General features: G+C 41.9%; 1 protein-coding gene across 1 annotated transcript in view; it reads left to right on the top strand.

Annotated features, from left to right (window-relative positions):
• The first annotated feature begins 451 nt into the window (after positions 1-451).
• The window catches only part of LOC122542256 (BTB/POZ domain-containing protein KCTD5-like), a 30,542-nt gene continuing 9,095 nt past the window's right edge, over positions 452-21,898 (top strand). The window contains exons 1-3 of the mRNA XM_043679805.2: positions 452-628; positions 8,713-8,821; positions 17,865-17,956. Coding sequence (XP_043535740.1) covers positions 479-628; positions 8,713-8,821; positions 17,865-17,956 — 351 coding nt within the window. The 5' untranslated portion in view covers positions 452-478. The remainder of the gene's footprint in view (positions 629-8,712; positions 8,822-17,864; positions 17,957-21,898) is intronic.

Genomic DNA, 21,898 nt, shown 5'->3' with positions numbered 1-21,898 from the left:
CTTTCTTTCTCGCTCTTTTTTTTAACAGTCCATTACTGAGAAAGGCTTTTAAATGTTACGACTAAAGCTTGCTCTATTATTAGCACAAAGCCCCATTCTACAGAGCCGGAACCTATCCTCCTTTTAGACTACAACTCCCAGCTCGCTTTTCGGCGGCTGACTACAACTGCACAATGCAGCGCGGGGCCGAGCCGAGTGCGCGCTTGCACAGTACTGTAGAGGGGCGCGCCTGCGCGTTGTGGTGGTGGGCTGTGTTCGGTTCACGCCTGCGCGTTGTGGTGGTGGTGGGCTGAGTTCGTTTCACGCCTGCGCGTTGTGGTGGTGGTGGGCTGGGTTCGGTTCACGCCTGCGCGTTGTGGTGGTGGTGGGCTGGGTTCGGTTCACGCCTGCGCGTTGTGGTGGCGGTGGGCTGGGTTCGGTTCACGCCTGCGCGTTGCCGGGGTAGTGGGGAGGAGGTGGAGGCTGATGGCAGCTGAAGATGGCGGCGGGGAAAGAGCCGAATAATAAGTGGGTTCGGCTCAATGTCGGGGGCACTCACTTTCTGACCACTCGGCAGACCTTGTGCCGTGAGGAGAAGTCGTTCCTATACCGCCTGTGCCAGGAGGAGGGGGAGCTGCTGTCGGACCGAGTGAGTGACCTGGGTTCAGGAGGCGGGGTGTGTAGGCCCGGGGTACCTTGGCCAGCTCGAGAGAGGGGGGGTTGAATTCCTCACTCTCATATAGATGGCCCGCAGGCTCTCAGTGAACAATAGGGCCCTCAGAGCAGAGATCCGGACGTTGGTTCAGTGTTGAAACCTGGAAGTCAAAGTAAAAACAACTGGCATAATTGCATTTACATAGCACCTTTCACGATAGGGGTTTGCCAAAGCGTTTCAGTCAGTTTAGCACTTTCTTGAAGTTCAGCCACTCTTGTTTATGAATGCAATGCACTTTTTTGCACAACCGGCTCCCACAAATAGCAGTGGGATAATGAACGGCGGTCTTGTTTCTGTTTTGAAGAAGTCTCATTGGGCTCAAGCTTAATTCTTGTTTTTGTCTCCCCAGATGCTGCTAGACCTGCTGAGTTTCTTCCAGCACTGGATCTTTATTTTGAATTTCTAGTATCCAACGTTCCTTGCTTTATCTATTTCAATTATATTAGTTATTGGCCAGGATTCTACAGAGATTTTATCTGCCCTTTGAAATGCGACTCGTGATTATTTTGTGTCATATCCAGAGCTTTGGTTTAATTTCTTATCCAACAGATGGCAATTGACAGCATAGTGCTCCCTTGGTCATGCAGTAGATGAGAAGCTTTGATTTCTGATTCTTAAGGCCAGGCATGGGACTTGAACCTATAAGCTTCTGACTCAGATCTGAGAGCTTAAGTTGACATTATAAGTGAAGAGTACATTAGGATTAAGAGCAAATACTGAAAATGAAACACTCTGCAAGTAGGTAGCATGTGTGGAATGAGCAACCATTAATATCTCAGGTTGATGACTTTGCTAGAACCTGAAAATGTTCAAGATATAATCATTAAGTACAAAGGCAGTGGTAGGTGGATGACAGTGGCTGGTAATGGGTTTTAAGGTGGGGGAAGTTAAGTGATGAAAGGGAGAATGGTGCAAGGTGATACTGGTGGCAATGAAACAAGTAAGGAAACAAACACCAAGTCCAGTGGAGGTATGGATTTTTACTGAAGGAATTGAGGGTGGGGATGAGAGTGTGTAAGGTGATGTGGGGTGAAAGTGGGTGAGATAGAATGGAAAATCTGGTCCTAATGTACCTGAGAATGTGATGGGGCACAGGATAACCCCCAGGACAATGTATAGTTAACTGTTTCTCTATCCACTGATGCTGTCTGTCCTCTGTTATAAACCAGTGTCCTTTATTTCACATACTAATTGACCAATAGTAACACAGGATAGGGAGTTAGAAGTGGCTGTAGCCAGGGTAAGATCATTTAATTTGGTCAGTGTAATCACCAAGTCCGCTAACTGAGTTGGGCTCCCTCAGCAGCAGTGACCGTATTGCAGGACCAGTATAATAACAATTGAACATTGTTAATGTTGCTAATGGAGTCAGATCTTTGAAGCAGTCAATGAGCAAAAGAATCAATACAAACATAGTAGATAAATACTCTTCTAGTCAGTCAGGAAAGGCTGCACCCATTAGATCAAGACAATATGCAATGTCATCCTGAAGGTAAATTAGAAGATGATAATGAAATACAATCCATGTCAAAAGGAAATAAAACCAAGTTACTGTAAGCACACACCTATTCTGTCACTATTTGTAAAGAGAGAAAAATAGGTTGTGGCATTTTGCGTGCAGTCTTTCTTTAGAACGGGTGTAGGACCAAAGTTTAAAGTCCCATTCAGGGGTCCCTTAGCATGCACAATGCAACACCTTAAAATAGCCGCCAAGATTTTAATCTCAAAATTTTTGGTAGGACTTGTGAACATGCAACTTTGATCTTAATCTGAACCTCAATCTCACCTATTTAAATTCGGCAATTCCTGGAGAAAGTCATTGTAACTGAGTTCTGGTGTGGGCTATTTGCCTGAAATATTCTATGATTTGTAATAGGAAGTATAGGAGATGGTGGTGGCATGGCAGTCATATCTCTGGACTGTTAATCCAGAATCCCAGCTCAATGTTCTGGGGGGCGTGAGTTCGAATCATACTGCGGTGGATGGTGAATTTGACTCTAAAAAATTAGTCTAATGTTGGTCACCAAACCTTTTCCTATTGTCATAAAAAAATTAGGTTCCTTAATATCCTTTAGGGAAGGAAATCTGCCCACTTACCTGGTCTAGCCTACACGTGACTTCAAAAACTTGTTTTTGACTCTTAATGCCCTCTAGACGATTAGGGATGGAAAATTAGGAATAGGGGCTTAGCCAGCGATGCCCACATCTTATGAATAGGAAAAGTAGTTTGATTTGAATGTGTCCAACAAGTTTTGGATCCTTGTGTAATTGAGGTGAACCTGGACTTGGCTGCACATTTGTTTAATAGGTAGCTGAGAAGTTGTACATTTAGTCAAGGAAACTGGCAATGACCTTTTGCAAGAGCTGACAAAATCTGAGGCCAGCAACTGAGCACAGCAGGTCAGGCAGCACCCGAGGAGTAGGAAAATCGACATTTCGGGTAAAAGATCTTCATCAGGCTTTTGCCCGAAACGTTGATTCTCCTGCTTCTCGGATGCCGCCTGAACTGCTGTGCTTTTCCAGCACCACACTCTCAACTCTAATCTCCAGCATCTGCAATCCTCACTAATTCTAGTCAATTAGCTTAGTTGGCTGGATGGCAATTTTGTGATACAGAGTGGTGTCAATAGCACGGGTTAAATTCCTCCACCTTGTGAGTCTACCATGAAGGACTCTCGTTCTGAATCTGTCCCCTCGCCTGAGGTTAAACCACCATCAGTTACCCCTCCCTGATGAGTGACCAGCTCTCTGGTGTTGTAAAATGATGACAATGTTACCTATATAAAGGCTTTTAAATGGAATTAAGATTACTCGAAAAATTAATGCTATGGAAGCTAGAAATTGAAAATTTTCAGCAGAACTGGCAGCAGCTGAGGAAAAGGAAAAACTCAGTTAATGTTTCAGGTCTGTCACCTTCCCGAATCAAGACTTTTATTATAGTGTGGATGAACAGCTGTGACTTATAGGGATCCTGCAAAGCTAAGGCAGCTGGTAACTGCTGCAATCTTTATTGATAGCCTGGAACTCATAGATGTCTTCTTTGTGGGCATTTTAGATTGTGGATACCAATCGGCTGGTAAGGAATTGCACCATTTGCCCAGGTTGAGATTTTCTAAAACTGAAGTTGACAGATTTCTGTTGGCCAAGGGTATTCAGAGTTATGGAACACAGTCAATGGACCTAAGGTACAAATCAGTCATGATCTCATTGAATAGTGTAGCCGACTTAAGAGCTTGTTCTGTTTATCTGCCGCCACCTCTTACACTGGCATAACTTGTTGGAGAGCGACTAAGCTCAGGGACTCTGGGGTTATTTTCTTCATCTTTCCGTTCCTAGCTTGGGAATATGCAGTCTCTCCTGCTGCCCAGTGAAAGAACCGTAATTCTAAGAATCCATTGTCATCTTATAATTTGACCTATCAAACTTTGCTTTCTTTACCTGGTTTCCTTGATAGTGAAATTTTTGAAAAGTTTACCTTTCTTTACTACTGTCTCTTTTTGCTGCTTTGTATGTGTCTATGGATGGCTGAAAAAATGCCTCATTGCTAATGTGTTGAAAAGTGTCAGTGATCTAAGCTATATTTAGATTTGTAATATGGGCAACTTGCTCGCGATGCCAGTGTGATGATCAGTACCTCAGCCCATCTGCGGTTGAATCTCTCATCCATGTCTTTGCTAGCACCAGACACAATTCCATTCCTCTACTGCTGGCCTCCTACCTCCCAATCTCCATAAATTTCACTTAATCTGGAGCTCTGCTATCTGCTTCAAGCCTTGTTAAGCCATCACCCTGTGCTGTAAAACCAGTGTTTGCTGTTTTGGGTGGGCAGTGAGGCATGGTGGTGAGGTTAGGGATCGGTGAACACAGGTAGAGGGCACAACCTGGTTGGTCACTAGAGGAATGAATCCGGATGTCAGTTGGAAGGGAAGGTCGGTCAGAGGATTGAAAGGGAGGGGGAGGGGCTGGAAAAGGAGTTGGGGTTGGGGAGGGAGATTATTTGAAATTGGAGAAATCATTGATGAGTCCTACGAGCTGTAGGATGCCCAGGCGGAAGATGAAGTGTTGTTCCTCCAATTTGTGGTGTGATTTGCTGTGGCAATGGAGGAGGCCGAAGATGGTCATGTCGTGGAATTGAATTGGGTGGTGACTGGGAGGTCAGGATGGTCCCTGCCTGGCTGAGATGCTTGGTGAAATGTGCCCTGAGTTTATGTTTGGTCTCGCCGATGTAGTGAAGACCACATTGGAAGCACCGGATACAGTAAGCGGGTTTGGAGGAGAGGCAGGTGAACCTCTGTCTCACCTGGAAGGACTGTTTGGAGCCTTGGATAGGGGTAAGGGGATGGGGGTGGTGTGCCGGCAGGTTTTGCATCTTTTACGGTTGCAGGGGAAGGTACCTGCGGATTGGGGCGGGGGGAGGTATTGGTGTGGGGACAGTGGTGCAAATCAAGGATTGGCAAACGAGCGGTCCTTGCGAGGGGGTGGGGAGGGAAGATGTTCTTGGTCATGGGGTCTAATTGGTGTTGGCGGAAGTGTTTAATGATGATATGTTGGATGCAGGGACTGGTGGGGTGGTAGCTGAGAGGAGGACCCTATTTTATTGATTTTGGAGGGGGGTGGTTTAGAGCATGGAGTGGGGAATGGAGGAGTTGCAGTGGAGGGCTGTCTGGATGACGAAGGAGGGAGAAAGCACATCCAAAATAGGTGGACGTCTGGGATGCTTGGGAGTGGAATGTCTCCTCGTTCGAGCAGATGTGACAGAGACAGAGGAATTGGGAAAACAGGATGGAGTTCTTGCAGGATACTGGGTGGGATAAGGTGTCATCCAGGTAGTTATGGGTGTCTGTGCATTTATTGTAAATGTCCGCCTGGATACTGTCACCAGAGATGGAAATGGAGAGGTCAAGAAAGGGGAGGGAGGTGTCTGAGATAGACCAAGTGAATTTAAGGGCAGGATGGAAGTTGTGGGCGAAGTTTGTTATGGACTAGGCCAGACCACACTCAACATTCTTAAGCCGGCAGCCCAGACCATAACTTTGCTATTTGTTTCGGTAAGTGTACAGTGAAGTTTACCTGGAGTAAGTTAGCTAGGTTGACTACCAGGTTTTAAAACAGACAAAAAAATTATTCAAATTTTGAATGAAACGTAAATAACAGAATACCCACAGAACTCAGTTTATCCAAACCAGACTTAATTATGCTGTTCTGAAAATACACAACAGTCCCAATAAACAATCCCTGTTAAATAGAGTAAAAATGAAACCGGGGCTTACAGATTGAAGTTAGAAGGGCAGAATGAGAGAGAGAGACATTCCAGTGTTTTCTTCACACACCACTGCTGAACTGAACTAAGGTTCTGAACTGCACAGTTGGAGAGCTGGCCACGCCCCTTGACAATACAGGTTACTTCTAAAACATAAAAGCTTTGGCCAGAAGACCCATTTGGGAAGGCAATAGATGGATGCAGGTGGGGAGTAATTGCAATAGGTTGGTGGAAAGGGTGTAGTGGATAGGTGGGAAGGAAGATGGGTGGGTCGGACAGGTCACGGGAGTGGTGCCAAGCTGAAGGGTTGGATATGAGGAGAGGGGAGATTTAGAAATTGGTGAAGTTGATATTGATACTGTGTGGTTGAAGGGTCCCAAGTCGGAAGATGAGGTGTTCTTCACTGGTTGTCAGGTGGCTTTGATTTGATGGTGGAGGAGGCCCAGGACTTGCATATCCTTGCAGGAGTGGGAGGGGGAATTGGCAACAGGGCGGTGGGGTTGTTTGGTGTGTGTGTCCCAGAGATGTTCCCTGAAAAGCTCCGCAAGTTGGCATCCTGTCATCTCAGTGTAGAGGAGACCACCTCAAGAGCAATGGACACAGTAGGTGAGGTGGGTGGATCTGCAGGCAAATCTCTGCTGGATGTGAAAAGATCTTTTGGGGCCTTGGATGGAAGTGAGGGGGAACGGTGTGGCACAGGTTTTACACCTTTTGTGGCAGCAAGGTAAGCTGTTGGGTGTGAAGGGTGGGTTAGTGGGGGACGTGGACCTAACAAGGGAGTCACAGAGGGAATGGTCTCTGCAGAACACAGATAGGGTTTGGAAGGGAAATATATCTCTAGTGGTGGAGTCTGATTGTGAGTGGTGGAAGTGGCAGAGGATAATGCGCTGTATCCAGAGATTAGTGGGATGGAAGGTGAAGGCTGGAAGGTTCGGTCCTTGTTGCAGTTGGAGGGGTGGGTCCAGAGATTAGTAGGTCCTGGTCCTCTCCACTGCCAAATCAAAGCCACCTGACAACTGAAGGAAGAACCCCTCATTATCCGCCTTGAGACCCTTCAACCACGTGGCATCAACATTGACTTCACTAGTTTCCAAATCTCCCCTCTCACCACATTATCCCAGATCCAAGCCTCCAACTCTGCAACGCCCTCTAAACCTGTTCTACCTATCTTCCTTCCCGCATATACACTCCACCCTCCCAATCAACCTATCATTATTACCCCCCACCTGCAGCCACCTATTACCTTCCCAGCTACTTTCCCCCAGCATCACTCCTATTTATCTCTCAGCACCCTTCCTTCTCTTCATTCCTGATGAAAGCCTTATGCTCAAAACAACTCTCCTGCTCCTTGGATGCTGCCTGACCTGCTGTGCTTTTCCCGTGCCATGCTTTTCCACTCTGACTCTCCAGCATCTGCAGTCTTCACTTTCTCCTAGTTCCTCAGACCAGTGGTGATACTCACAATGCAACCTGTCCTGAAACAGTCATTCCCAGAGGAAGCATTTGGACCATATTCAGTATAAAGATGGATGGATGGATGTAGGTAGCTTGAAAAAATATGGCTGAGGAAAGTTTGGATCTTCTAACCAGGAGACCTGGAAAAAAAATGAAATTGTATGAATTGTATAAATGGATTTTTTTTGAATTCAGTAAATTTTAATTTAGTGTGCTTAAATCAATATCAGACTCTGTGGAGGTAATTTTTTCTGCCACCTGAGCTAGTTTTGAAGGTGGGATGGTAAGAACAGTCTCTGACTTGGCAGCTTTACAATAGCGAGATGAAGGGAGAGTGTAGTTTTCAACCTCTTAAATGTTATTTGTGTAAGAATTCGATCCTTTGTGAAAAAAAATCAACTTTCGAAACCTGACTTCTTCACAAGTATAGGCTATCATTATTTCTTTCTGTATAATATTTTGTCAATAGGACTGTTGAGAAATTAATTCCTTGAAGGGTTTCTCAGATTGATCCCATATTTATCTCAGGGTAAAAATAATGACTGCAGATGCTGGAAACCAGATTCTGGATTAGAGTGGTGCTGGAAAAGCACAGCAGTTCAGGCAGCATCCGAGGAGCAGGAAAATCGACGTTTCGAGCAAAAGCCCTCGGATGCTGCCTGAACTGCTGTGCTTTTCCAGCACCACTCTAATCCAGAACCCATATTTATCTAAGCCATGTCTCCATATAACATTTAGGCATTGGCTGTACAGTAAAATCTTGCTGGTTGTATTGTTATATTTTTATATTCAGATAAAACCTTACAGTGCAGGAGTACCCATCCGCTTGTTCCGGCTTTTTTGCAAGAGCAGTCCAATTTTTTGTACGACTTTCTGCTTTTTCTAGATTATAGAATTTTATATAGCTATTTACATAAGAGTGAATGTACTGCTTTACAATTTGACGCGTATGTTACAAAAAAATCAGCTGTATTATGGAATTTCAGAGGTTTTCAGAATCTTTGGTGTTTTTTTTATTCATTGCTACATCTGTATCATGCAAGGCATAATACACAACGTTATGTGCTACCTTATCTTTTTTAGTTATTGATATCAGTAAATATGTTTGATAGCAGCACTGTGCTCCTTGTTGGGGGACCATCTGCTACACAAGCTTTTGTGCTTGTGCAGCCAAGATAATGTCAGTTCAAGGAATTGGGCAAGATCATGCCCTTACTATCTGCCAAGGCAGGTTGATGTGCTTCCCCATCCCAAGTGAACAGTGTCTTCAAAGAATAGTAAATCAGTGACTTTGCCCCCTCAGGATGAGACAGGAGCGTACCTAATTGATCGGGATCCCACGTACTTCGGGCCAATACTGAACTATCTCCGACATGGCAAACTTGTCATCAACAAGGAACTGGCAGAAGAAGGTAAGGTGGTTTGTCAATCTTGAATACTGAAGAACAAGAAGGGACTCTTTAAGTCTGTATTTATTGCAATCATTCAGTATTCTAACCCTGGGTACCCATTTTGACTCCATACCATTTTATGTCCTGGCTGGCAATGGTCTATTGTTCTTAGAATAAAATTGTTAATTGAGATTGCTCCCACTGCTGGTGTATTCTGCGCTTTGTGTCAAGAGCCGTTTCTTAACTTCTATCTAGAGTGTCACCTGTTTCTCACTTTAAGGTTATTTCGCTTGTCTTGTATTTCCCCACCAGCGGAATAAAGTTGTCATCTCCCTATTTTTCAATTCCTTTCCAAATCCTAAAAATAACAAACTACCCATGTATATTTATATTTCAGCAAACTAAAGCTTAGACTATGTCATCTCCCCTCTTGAGTAGTCTTTGGAGTCTTGATGATATTCTGGTGAATTTGAGCTGTATTGTTTTTAAGGCCTGTGTATCCTTTCTAAGATACGGTGCCCAAAACTGTACACAGTATTCCCAAATCTGGTCTAACAGCGGAATTGTAAAGTTTCAGCAGAACTTCCTCTTTGTTATATTCTGACCTGTTTTGATCTAAAAGCCATGCACCATAGGCCACTTTTTTTTAAACAGAAATTTGTATATATGTTCCTATATCACTCTTTGGGTCTCTGCTGTTTTCCCTTTTCACGGTTTTAAAATTATCCTTGGATCTATCCCTTTTTATGATTCCAAGTGAAAGATTTCATAATTTTCAGTACTAAAGTCCTTCTGCAGATGTTTTTTTATTTGCCACACTGGGCCAAATAGTAAAGCAAATAACTTTGAAGATTTGCTTGGTTCCAGGTCCTGATTCTTCTTAACAAACTCATGATTAATTTACCAGCACCCTTAAGGTGGGTCAGTTACATGTGACATAAAACAATTTTAGATCTTTTGATCATGATGAAGGAATGCTCTTGTATTAAACAGTGACTCTTTCTTAAATCTCAAATTATTGATGAGAAGGGTTCATGAACCTCTACCTCAACGTGTCCTTGCACCTCTTGGTAAAAGGTTCAACATTAGCATAAGATTAATACTCAACAGCAAGTGAAGTTCACTTAAATGTTTTGCCGCACTGTTCTTAAGTGGAAAAGCATTTGAGTGTAAAATTTTCACCCAAAGAATATGATTTTGAGGAGTACATTCCAGGTTAGAACATAGTAACAGAATTGAAGAAACAATTACTTATCTTTCCAGGAACAATACGGATATGACCAGAAAATGGATTTAAAAGCTTACTGGATCAGGTGTTTTTTCTCCAGGGGTGAAATATTTTGAGTCTATTTGTAAAATATTTCCCTGGACATCATTCATTTGTGGCTTTCTTCAACAGCATATCAAGAAAATGAAAAATTATGACAATGTAAAAAGGAAGAAACACTTGAGGGATCATTTATTGTCTGAGATTAAAAATATTCTTCGTGTTTGCTCAAATAATTTGATATCCTGTTGTTACTGAGAGCCAGGAGAAGCCATCTTGAATACTTAGTGATTTCTCCCAGGCGCCTTCCATTCTGCCAGATTGGTTAAAGAGTAATTCAATACTTTTGAATATTGCCAGTTTCTTAGTTTATTTTCTGGATAAGATTGAGGTCATTCAAAACTCTGCTGCCAGGTCCTGGACTGTTTACTAACTGACATTGGCTTCCTTCTCTGGTAATGGCATAACTTTAAAATTTTTAATGTCCATTTCAAATCCCTCTATGGCCTTTCCCCTATGTCTGCTATGTTCTGCAGTCTACAAGCCAATAGGACCAATGTGTTTCAGAAATTCTAGCCTTGTGTGCATCCCCAACTTTCATCACTTCTCTGTTGAGGAGTTGCATTCTGCTGCCTTGACCCTCAGGCTTAGGGATTCCAAAGCCTTCTCTTTATCCCTGCATCCTTTTGAAACTAACTCCTTTAAAACATATCTTCTTTACTCGCCTTTTGGCCATGTAATCCGATTGTTTCTTTATTCATTGATGGAATGTGAATATTACCGCCAAGGCACATATATGTTGTCCATCTCTAGTTGGCCTTGAGAATGAGATGATGAGCCACCTTCTTGGATCACTGTAGTCCATCTGGTGTAGGTACATTGGAAATAAGACATGACAAGTGACTGAGGTGTCAGTGGGTTGCTACTTTAGGGCTTTAAGCTCCCACTAACAATGACCGAGCACCACAGATATCTCAACGCCCCAAGGGCATTTTCACAACCCAGCAATACCAAAGCCACAAAGAGCAGGTCAGACAGAAAGGCACCAGCAAGGACATGCTCCAGGAACAGGACAATGGAAGCACCTCACCACTTCAGAGGAGACATTAACACCTTCCTGTGAAAAGGAATGGAACCATCGATACTGTCAGGATGTTGCATTGTGTGAAGGAACAGAACATTCATCCGATATTTGTTTTCCAGTTAGCATCCTTCCAACTAGCTTACTCCATTTCCAGATACATTGTAGTTTCCTATTTCTTAATCAGTGTCATTGTGCAAAATTATTATAAAACTGGTCTCATCCTCAGCTCTGGGAAGACAAATCTGATCTACCTGTACAGACTGTCAGCTCTGTGTCAGCCTAGTCTGGTTCTCTTCCAGCGATATCGCTTGTAATAAACTCTTTGTCAGTTTCATTTCAAGCTGTATTTTGTGATCTCTAAAATATTGGGCAAATTTCTCCGACAGTTTATAAATATGTTAAGAACAAAAGGGTAACTAGGGAGAGAATAAGACCCTCAAAAGATCAACAAAGCAGCTTATGTGTGGAACTGCAGGAGGTGGTGGAGATACTAAATGGGTATTTTGCATCAGTATTTACCATGGAGACAGATATCGAAGGTATAGAAAGTGGGGAAATAGATGACAGCTTGAAAAAATTCTGTTACAGAGGTGGTGGTGCTGGGTCCCACTCTTTAAGAAAGATAGTAGGGAAAAGGCAGGGAGCTATGGGCCAGTGAGCCTGACATTGGTAGTGGGCAAGTTGTTGGAGGAATCCTGAGGGACATGATTTACATGTATTTGGATATGCAAGGACTGATTAGTGATAGTCAGCATGACTTTATGTGTAGGAACTCATGTCTCATGAAGTTGAATTGATGTTTTTGAAGAAGTAACAAAGAGGATTAATGAGGGCAGAGAGGTAGATGTGATGTATATGGACTCCAGTAAGGCATACAACAAGGTTTTTCATGGTAGACTGGTTAGAAAGGTTAAATCACATGGAATATAGGGAGAATGAGCCATTTGGATACAGAACTGGCTCAAAGGTAGAAGACAGAGGGTGGTGGAGGGTTGCTTTTCAGATTGGAGGCCTATGCAGTGCCACAAGGATCCACTGCTTTTCATCATTTACATAAATGAGTTGAATGTGAACATAGGACGTGCAGTTAGTAAGTTTGGAGATGTGACCAAAATTGGAGGTGTAATGGATAACAAAGAAGGTTATCTCAGATTACAACAGGATCTTGATCAGATGGGCCGAGGAATGGCAGATGGAGTTTAATTTAAATAAATGTGAGGTGCTGCATTTTGGAAAGGCAAATCAGGGCAAGGCCTTTACACTTAATGGTGAGGTCCTGAGCAGTGTTGATGAATAAAGAGACCTTGGAGTGCAGGTTCATAGCTCCTTGAAACTGCAGTCGCAGGTAGATAGGATAGTGAAGAAGGCATTTGGTGCGCTTTATTGGTCGGTGCATTGAGTATAGAAGTTGGGAGATCATGTTGCGGCTGTACAGGACATTGGTTGTGCCACTTTTGGAATATTGTCTGCAATTCTGGTCTCTCTGCTTATAGGATGGCTGTTGTAAAACTTGAAAGGGTTCAGAAAAGATTAACAAGGAGGTTGCTAGGTTTGGAGGGTTTGATCTATCAGGAGAGGCTGAGTAGGCTGGGCTATTTACCCTGGAGCATTGGAGGCTGAGGAGTGACCTTTTTGAGGTTTATAAAATCATGAGGGGCATGGATAGGGTAAATGCACAAGGTCTTTTCCCTGGCATGGGGGAATCCAAAACTAGAGGGCATAGGTTTAGGTTGAGAAGGGAAAGATATAAAAGGAACCTAAGGGGAAACATTTTCATGCAGTGGATGGTGTGTGAATGAAACGAGCTACCAGAGGAAGTGGTGGAGGCCTGTACAATTACACCATTTAAAAGGCATCTGAATGGATGTATGAATAGGAAGAGTTTGGAGGGATATGCGGCAAGTGCTGGCAAATGAGACTAGATTAATTTAGGATATCTGGTTGGCATGGGCGAGTTGGACCGAAGGGTCTGTTTTATTAGGAAGGCCCAGTGACAGTGAAGGAATGCTATTATGGAATTAAATCAGGATATTGTGAGACAGTGAGGTGCTGGTCTTCCCAGTTTCTCCTGCCCTTATCCTCCTTGTGGTAGAGGTCACAGATTTGGAAGAAGCTGTCAAGAAGCCATTGCAAATTGCTTCATTGAATCTTATTGATGCTGCATGCTGCTGCCAGTAGATGAAAATTGGTTTGTTTATGATGGTGAATGGACTGGCTTTCAGGTTGTTTTGTTATAGAAGTTGAGCCTCTGAAGCTTTGTTGGAGATGCACTCATTTTGGCATATGGGGGAGTATTTAATTACACTCCAGACTTGAGCCCTGTAAATAAATGGTGGACAGACCTTGGGGATTTAGAAGATGAGTTACTTGCAGATTTCCCAGCCTCTAACCTGCTTTATAGCAACACTATTTATGTTTCTGGTCAGTTGCATTCTCCAGGATGTTGGTGCATTCTTTTGTCGCCTGTGCCAAATGTTGTTTGATCACATTGTTGTGAAGTTTCTTGGGAAATGTTACTGTTAATTATTGGTAGAGATTTGGGAAAAAAGTCTGGGATTTTCTCCAAGTTCTCATTTAACAAAGGCACTGCAATCAAGTTTTTTGGGACGTAAAATACAATGAATAATGATTCTGGGTATTGAGGGTTTAAAGTTGTGAAGAAAGATCGTTGAGATTGGCCTTGTTCATCCATATGCTATTACAACACAAGGGGTTTGTTGGTGGCTGCCCCTTTTTTTTTGGAACAATCCAAAGCTTGTCCCAGTGCTTTATTCTCTTGCTATGGCCTTGTATCATCATCGTTTACAAGTATTCATCACATTTACCCTTTAAAGTTGCAACAGTTTCTAATTCAAAACGACTTATGGCAAATTATCCTACATTCCAAGAACTCTCTGAAAATAAATCTCTTGCATCTTACTGCTTGGTATTATTATGATGACACATGAAGTTTTATCGTTTGAGAACTTAAGTTCTAAGCTGGAGAAAATTTTTAAAAAGTTTTTAGTTTTGTGAAGATCTGGCCCATTTTTGAAGTTGTTTTCAATAGTGAGTCGAAAACAGAATTTACAAGAAGTCATGAAATTTCAGCTAAATGACCAGTAAGCCACTTGAGATCATTGCTCATATGTTTGCTGACTGAAGTCTAATGACTTCCAGAGTGAGAGAGGGGGAGAGGGCTTAATCAGAAGCAGTTTCATACAGAGAGATGAGGTCCGTAATATCAGATTTATTGAAATTGGGTGTCTACGAGCAGTCAGATTAGAGGAAAGTCCCAAATGATTTAGAAGTTAGTGAGAAGAAAGCAACAGATATCTTACCCTGAAGCATTGGAGGCTGAGGAGTGACCTTATAGAGGTTTATAAAATCATGAGGGGCATGGATAGGGTAAATAGACAAGGTCTTTTCCCTGGGGTGGGGGAGTCCAGCACTAGAGGTCATAGGTTTAGTTTGAGAAGGAAAGGATATAAAAGGGACTTAAGGGGCAACATTTTCATGTAGTGGATGGGGTGTGAATGAAATGAGCTGTCAGAGGAGACTGGAGATATGAGTTCAGGGAACCAGTATTAAGTAGTAATTGAGTTGAGTTAGCATTGTCTCTCCCCTGAGACAATTACAACATTAATAACATGAACTGAATGTGTAAGAATTTTTTGAAAAGAAAACTGATTATAGCTTCCCAGCTGAGCAAGATGCTTTAACATGGAGGTAAGAGTTATTCTTCATTGAGTTTTTCAGCAGATTATTTTTCTTTCTAATGTTTGTAATGGGATGTTTGTGAACAATGTTTTGTTAGAAGTACATTGGTAGCCTCTTGTGAATTTTTTTTAAAAATCAACTTGTTTGGACTTGTTGTGGCATACCTGTGGAACAGTTGGAACTTGAACCCAGACTTCTGGTCCAGAGATAGATGTTAGACCACAGAGATTAAAAGGTAGTTATACAGAGCCCAACCATATACTTTTCCGGTCAGTGTTTCATTCCACCTTGCACTTAGCAAAACGCCCAGCACACTGATTCCCCATATTTATAACTCATTCTCACTCAATTATTCCTTAATTAACATAACTGTCATCTGTTCTTTTGTTCCATTTAGTCTTGGGCATCATGCCAGACCTTACTAGATCATAACAGTAAAAAAAAAATCAAAGAGCTGCATATGTTGGAAACCTGAAACAAAAATAAATAGCTGGAGAAGCACAGTCAACATTTCAGATCCAGTTCTGAAGAAAAGTCACTGGTCACAAAACATTGGCTCTGCTTTTTCTCAACAAATCCCATCAGATCTGCTGAGTTTCTTCAGTGATTTCTGTTTTTGTTGTGGATGATAGTAAGGTCCTAGGGAGTGTTGCTGAACAAAGAGACCTTGGACTGCAGGTTCATAGCTCCTTGAAAGTGGAGTCACAGGTGGATTGGATGGTGAAGAAGGCGTTTGGTATATTTTACTTTATTGGTCAGAGTATTGAGTCCAGGAGTTGGGAGGTCATGTTGCGGCTGTACAGGAGATTGGTTAGGCCACTGTTGCAATATTGTGTGCAATTCTGGTCTCGCTATTGGAAAGATGTTGTGGAACTTGAAAGGGTTCAGAAAAGATTTACAAGGACGTTACAAGGGTTATAGGATTTGAGCTATATGGAGAGGTTGAATAGGCTGGGGTTGTTTTCCCTGGAGCATCGAGGCTGATGGGTGACCTTATAGAAGTTTATAAAAACATGAGTGGCATGGATAGGATAAATAGAGAAAGCCTTTTCCCTGGGATGGGTGAGTCCAGAACTAGAGGGCGTAGGTTTAAGGTGAGAGGGGAAAGATATAAAAGAGACCTAAGGGGCAACTTTTTCGCAGAGAGTACCTGTATGGAATGAGTTGTCAGAAGAAGTGGTGGAGACTAGTACAATTGTAACATTTAAAAGGCATCTGGGTGGGTATATGAATAGGAAGGGTTTGGAGGGATATGGGCCGGTTGCTGGCAGGTGGGAGTAGATTGGGTTGGGATATCTGGTCAGTACGGACGGGTTGGACCGAAAGGTCTATTTCTGTGCTGTACATCTCTGACTCTATGTTCAGTGGCTGACCTTCACTGTAAATAAAAATTAAACATTTATGCTATCAAAATAGTTTCCACTCTGAAATCTGAATTGTCCAGTTTTACTATCAGCTGTGATGATAACTTTAAGTATTGATCTTTCTGACACTCATTTCAGAGGAAATAGTCTTTCCTTCAAAATTACATCAAAACCCTGCACAACTTTTTAAAAAAATTATTAAATCTCTTCTCTCCACCATTTCCACATCCTATGTTGGTAATTCATTCCTCTCATGTGTTCTCCCAATTCTGGCTCATTTATTCTGGTGAATGTACATCATGGTATTAATCACCTTTCTTCAGGAGAAGGACAGATCCAGCTGAGGTTTTCAAGATTGAGGCAACTGTGCAGCAAATGGTTAACTATGGGGCAGGAGTTAATTGTCAAAGTGCAAAGTCTAAAGTAGAAAGTCATGAACAGCATTATGGATTAAGAGTACTGAAGTACTCATCAGGTCAGGCTTCATCCATGCAGCAAGAACCTCAGTGGCAGAATGGTCATTGACTAAAACTTTGGCTCTTTTTCTGTTTCTATGGGATTAACTATTTTCAGCACTTGCTCTTCTTCAATTTCAGATTTCCACCATCCACTTTTACTTTTGTAATTGAGTTTTGGAACAAATACCAGGAAAAACCAATGAAAATAGGTGGCATACTTCATTTCAAGAGACTAATTAGTTTCAAGGGTGTCTTCCTAGAGGCAGAAAGAGAGAAGAAATTGAGTTTTTCTTTTCTCTCCCCATTCTGGTTGTATTTCTTCCTCAAACAATTCTCTTGTCTTAATTCCTGGTGTTGCATATAAAGTTAGTAGATGGGCTAAGTGTGGTTTTTATTTGTATTTATGCAGAGTAGGGGACCAGTTTGATTGAATCTTTCATACTGCTATTTTATGTACCCACTTACCTGTCTGTTATGTCCTTGGATTTACAAAGTTGACCCACTTCGGCATCTAGACAGGAACCATTTTGCATCTGCAAAGAGGGTCATGATTGCTTGTAAATGTGGAACCAGAATTAGAAACAGTTATGGGGAATTGGATAATATTCATTTGAGCTTGGCACTGTGTTTTGTGTTAACAGAAAGCCCAAATACTTTAATTCTCTAACAACGAGTTCAGTAGAACCATTGCTCAGAGTGGCTAGATACAGATCACTTCTATGTGGAATAATCAAATTAGTGTGGGAAGAAGGTATAATAGGTTGTGGAGATAGGAGTGAATGAAACTGAATGGGAGGAATATCTTGTAGAGCATAAGTCATAACATTAACCAGTCAGGCTGAATGGTCTGTTTCTATAATTTCAATGTAATTTTACTGTACTTTTTGGTATTCTGTTATTTTCCTATAACCCAGTTGCAGAAATCAATGCTTTTCATTGTGCCAGTAAAAGGAAAAGAGCAGTCAGATGACTATCCATCATATATAAGCTCAGCCTGAAGGTTATTTGACCGTGGGGAGTGCCCTCAATGACTTCAGTTGTCCATTCTTAATGTGCAAACATATACTTTTGAGCAGGGCTCTCTGTGGTTAGATTCTGGTGGTCTTGTATATCATTTATAACTCTGCCAAGGTGACAATGAATGCTGGCACTTGTGCAATGTCATAGTGATTGTAATATTTCTCTGTTGCAGGGGTTCTAGAAGAAGCAGAGTTTTACAACATAACACCTCTCATTAAGTTAGTGAAAGAGAAGATCAAGGAACGAGACTGTAAACCCACACAGGTAAGGATAGGTGCACTGTATGATGGGGTTGAAGCAAAAAAATGAAATATTTCATTCTATTTCCATCAATTAATTTTTAATTTTCTCCCAAGTTAGTGTTTTTTAATTCATTCGTGGGGTGGGCGTTGCCAGCTTGGCAGTATTTGCCTATCCCTAGTTGTCCTTAATGTGGTAATGAGTTGCTACCTTGTACCACTGCAGCCTATTTGACCCAGTGAAACTGAAGGAACAGTAATATAATTCCAAGTCAGAATGGTGGTTGGCATAAAAGGGAATTTTCTGGTGGTAGTTTTCCCATGTATCTGCTGCCCTTGTCCTTTGAGATGACAGTGGGAGTAGGTTTGGAAAGTGCTGTTAGAGGAGTCTTGGTGAATTTCTGCGTTGCATCTTGCACCTGGGACGCAGTGTTGCTACTGCGTGTCAGTGATGGAAAGAGTGAATGTGTGAGGATGTTTTTTCAATCAAATGGGCTACTTTGTCTTGGATGGTTTAAACCCTCTTGAGTGTTGTTGGATCTGAAGAAGAGCTTACGCCCGAAACGTCGATTCTCCTGCTCCTCGGGTGCTGCCTGGCCTGCTGCGCTTTTCCAGCACCACACTTGTCAGCTCTGTTGTTGGAGCTGCCTATATCCAGGAAAGTGGTCAGGTTTCTGTCACAATTCTGATTTGTGCCTTTTAGATGGTGGATGGGCTTTGGGGAGTCAGGAGATGAGTTATTCACTGCAGGATTCCTAGCCTCTGACCTGCTGTTATTGCCATGGTATTTATATTGTCGTGGAGAAAATGTAGAGAATCACCAGGAGACGCTCAGAATTTTTCAAGAAGTAGGTCTTTTATTTGCAAACAAAAAACTGTGACACTGGGAAAGCAAATTCTCGAATGCCCCTGAACCTCAGGGTCCGTGGATTTTTATATCTTTTTTTTTAAATCATGTTTCTGTTAGCTTATCAGCATGTCCAACTATATTAGTCAAAGTGCCTCACTCTAGCTACACAATAAACCAGTGATGTTAGTTCCCATTATCTCTTTAGTTGTACATTCTACTTAATGTTATTCTAATGTCACGGTTAGATGTTTATTATCACCCTCTGCTACAGTGATCTTCCATTCCAGACTAACCTGTCATGATAGATATTTAACTATTCAATCTATTACAATGGTCTCCTGTCTCAAAATGACTCTTCTAACTGTTGATTAGATATCTTAATGTCATGTCCCAAATATTTATGGTCCCAATCCTGTCATAATGATACTTAACAGAAAAACTAGCTCTACTAACTGTTATTTCATCACGCCATAGTGACCTTTCAGCCATAACCTTACTCTGCTAATTGGTGTAAGAGCATTCCACTGTTCTTATCCCATCCTGCCTTCCACAGACCACAGATTGCCAATGGTCTTCATTCTTTAACCCTTCCTATGCTTTTATGCTCTTTATTTTCCATAATATTCTCTTTATTAGCTAATTCAGTTAAGTTTGTGGTCAGTGGTAACCCCCAGGATGTGGGTAGTGAGGGTAGTTCAATGATGGTGATGCCTGAATGTAAAGGGGACTATCAGTGGTTAGATATTTTCTCATTGGAAATGATCATTTGCTGGCAGTTGTCTTGTGTGAATGTTACCTGCTATTTATCAGCCCAGACCTGGATATTGTTCAAATCTTGCTACTTTTGAATGTAGACTGCTTTAGAATCCTTACATTGTGGAAAAAGGCCATTGGGTCCACGGTGATCCTCTGAAGAACATCCCACCCAGACCTCCTACCCTATCCCACAACTCTGCATTTCCCTGATGTGACTAGGTTGGCAATTACGGTGAGGATATAAGAAATTTCAAAGTACAATCCCAATCCCCGCCAGGTTTTCCAAGCCATGCCACAGTTGTAATCAATGTTAGCACCACTTGGGAAATAGGGAGGAACAATGAACCTGATCTGCGCAGTGGGTGGCAACTGGAGCACTGGAGGAAGTCTCCATAGACACGGGGAGAATGTGCAAACTCCACACAGTGGCCCAAGGGTGGAATCAAACCCGGGTCCCTGCTGCTTTGAGGCAACAGGGCTAACCACTGAGCCAATGTGCTGCCCTTAAGTCCAACAGAGTTGCCTGCTGCCTTCTCAAAAGGCCATTCCTCAAATGTGAGCCTTTGAGCTGAGTGTCCTATGATGCATTTCAGAGGGCAGTTAAGGATCACCTGCATTACTGTAGGGTTGCAGTCACATGTAAGTCAAATCAGGTATGGATAGCATATTTTCTTCCATAAAGGACATTAGTGAACCAGATGGGTTTCCACGACAATTGGTAATGGTTCTCATGGCTGTTATTAATGCACTAAATTTATTAATTATGTTTAAATTCTGCCAGTTGCTAAAGTTGGGATTTGATCCCATGCCCCAGAGCATGAGCCTGGGCCTTTGGATTCCTAGGCCAGTGTCACTACCACCATGCCAATATTCCCCAGTCCTTTTGTCAGTAGCAGGAACTCCTCTACCTTTCATTGTTCCTCCCTATTTCCCAAGTGGTGCTAACATTGATTACAACTGTGGCATGGCTTGGAAAACCTGGCGGGGATTGGGATTGTACTTTGAAATTTCTTATATCCTCACCGTAATTGCCAACCTAGTCACATCAGGGTAGCTCAGACTCTGGACACTTAAACAAGTAATGTGACAGGCAGTTGATGGTGGTAACATCAAGGGTTAAAGTAGACACAGCGACATTTGATTTTTTAAAAATAAAACTGTGGTGAGTCAGCAGGATTTACATGCTTAATCTGTTGTTATTAAATTCCTCTGCCTGCTATTTTAAAGGAGGAGTTGAAAGTTTGAATAAAAATTTTAATAAACCTATGCCATTCATCGAGTGCATGTTGTAATGTTTGGCTTCTAATGCCAACCCACAGCTGACATGAGCGCTCTAAATAAATGTTGTACTTCTGACAGCAGTCATTAGCTATTTGACCACATCTTAAATTTTTAATAAATGGCTATATCTTTTTCACTTATCACATATCGAATGTGAAAATGAAACGTATCAGCTAGAGCTAATCCTCCAAATTCCCCAGTGCAGCTGGTGGGACTTAAATTCAGCTAATAAATCTGGTATTGAAAACCAGTCTTGATAACGGTGACCATTAAACTATCAACAATTGTTATAAAAACCCATCCAGTTCACTGCTGCCCTTTAGGAAAGGAAATATGCCATCCTTGCCACGTCTGACCTGTGTTTCACTCCCGATCCATAGTGATGTGGTTGACTCTTGACTACCCTATTAAATGGCCTAGCAAGCCACTCAGTTAAAGGACAGACAGGCGCATGTGACAAAAGCTGAGAAATTTCAGGTAAATTTAGCATTTAAATGCTTCTATCCAGTTGAAACATGGATTCATTATGGTAGCAGAAAGAGTTACATTTCTTGATTGTTGTGAAAACTCGTTTATTGGGACATGGTATTTTACATATCGATAGTGCAGCTAAACTCTGAATTAGAAAGTGAAGTTGACAGAACCTTGATTGAGATTTTCTCGAACTTCCGATTTACACCATAGCTCCCTCAGTACCTGTCCTTATCTAGCTATCTGATAAGTCTGTGTCCCATGTGATTATTCATCAATAATCTGAAAAAAATTTTTTAATTCAAAGGTTGCCTTCTCCTTTAAAATGTGTGTAAAATTGAACTGTGGATAGTGACTAAAATCTGGTTACTTGGATTTAAATTATATATTACTTCAGCATTTTGCACTGCAAGCTGGTTTCATCTCTTGAAATTGAATAAACGTACTTATGAGAAATGAGTGATATAAATAAATTACTGAGATACTGGGGAATTCTTGGTGGGATACATATTCTATGAAAAGGATGCTTTTTTCAATTAAGTCAGTCGTTTAATTGCTTTGTTAATAGCCCATCTCCCTGTAAGTGCTGTCTTACAAGAATGATTTCCT

The sequence above is a fragment of the Chiloscyllium plagiosum genome, unplaced genomic scaffold (assembly GCF_037043375.1).
Source record: "Chiloscyllium plagiosum isolate Xiang-an unplaced genomic scaffold, Cpla_swu_hap1 HiC_scaffold_33, whole genome shotgun sequence".
NCBI lineage: Eukaryota > Metazoa > Chordata > Chondrichthyes > Orectolobiformes > Hemiscylliidae > Chiloscyllium > Chiloscyllium plagiosum.
Note: the sequence above shows the minus strand (reverse complement) of the source record. Positions and strands in the feature narration are given on the sequence as shown.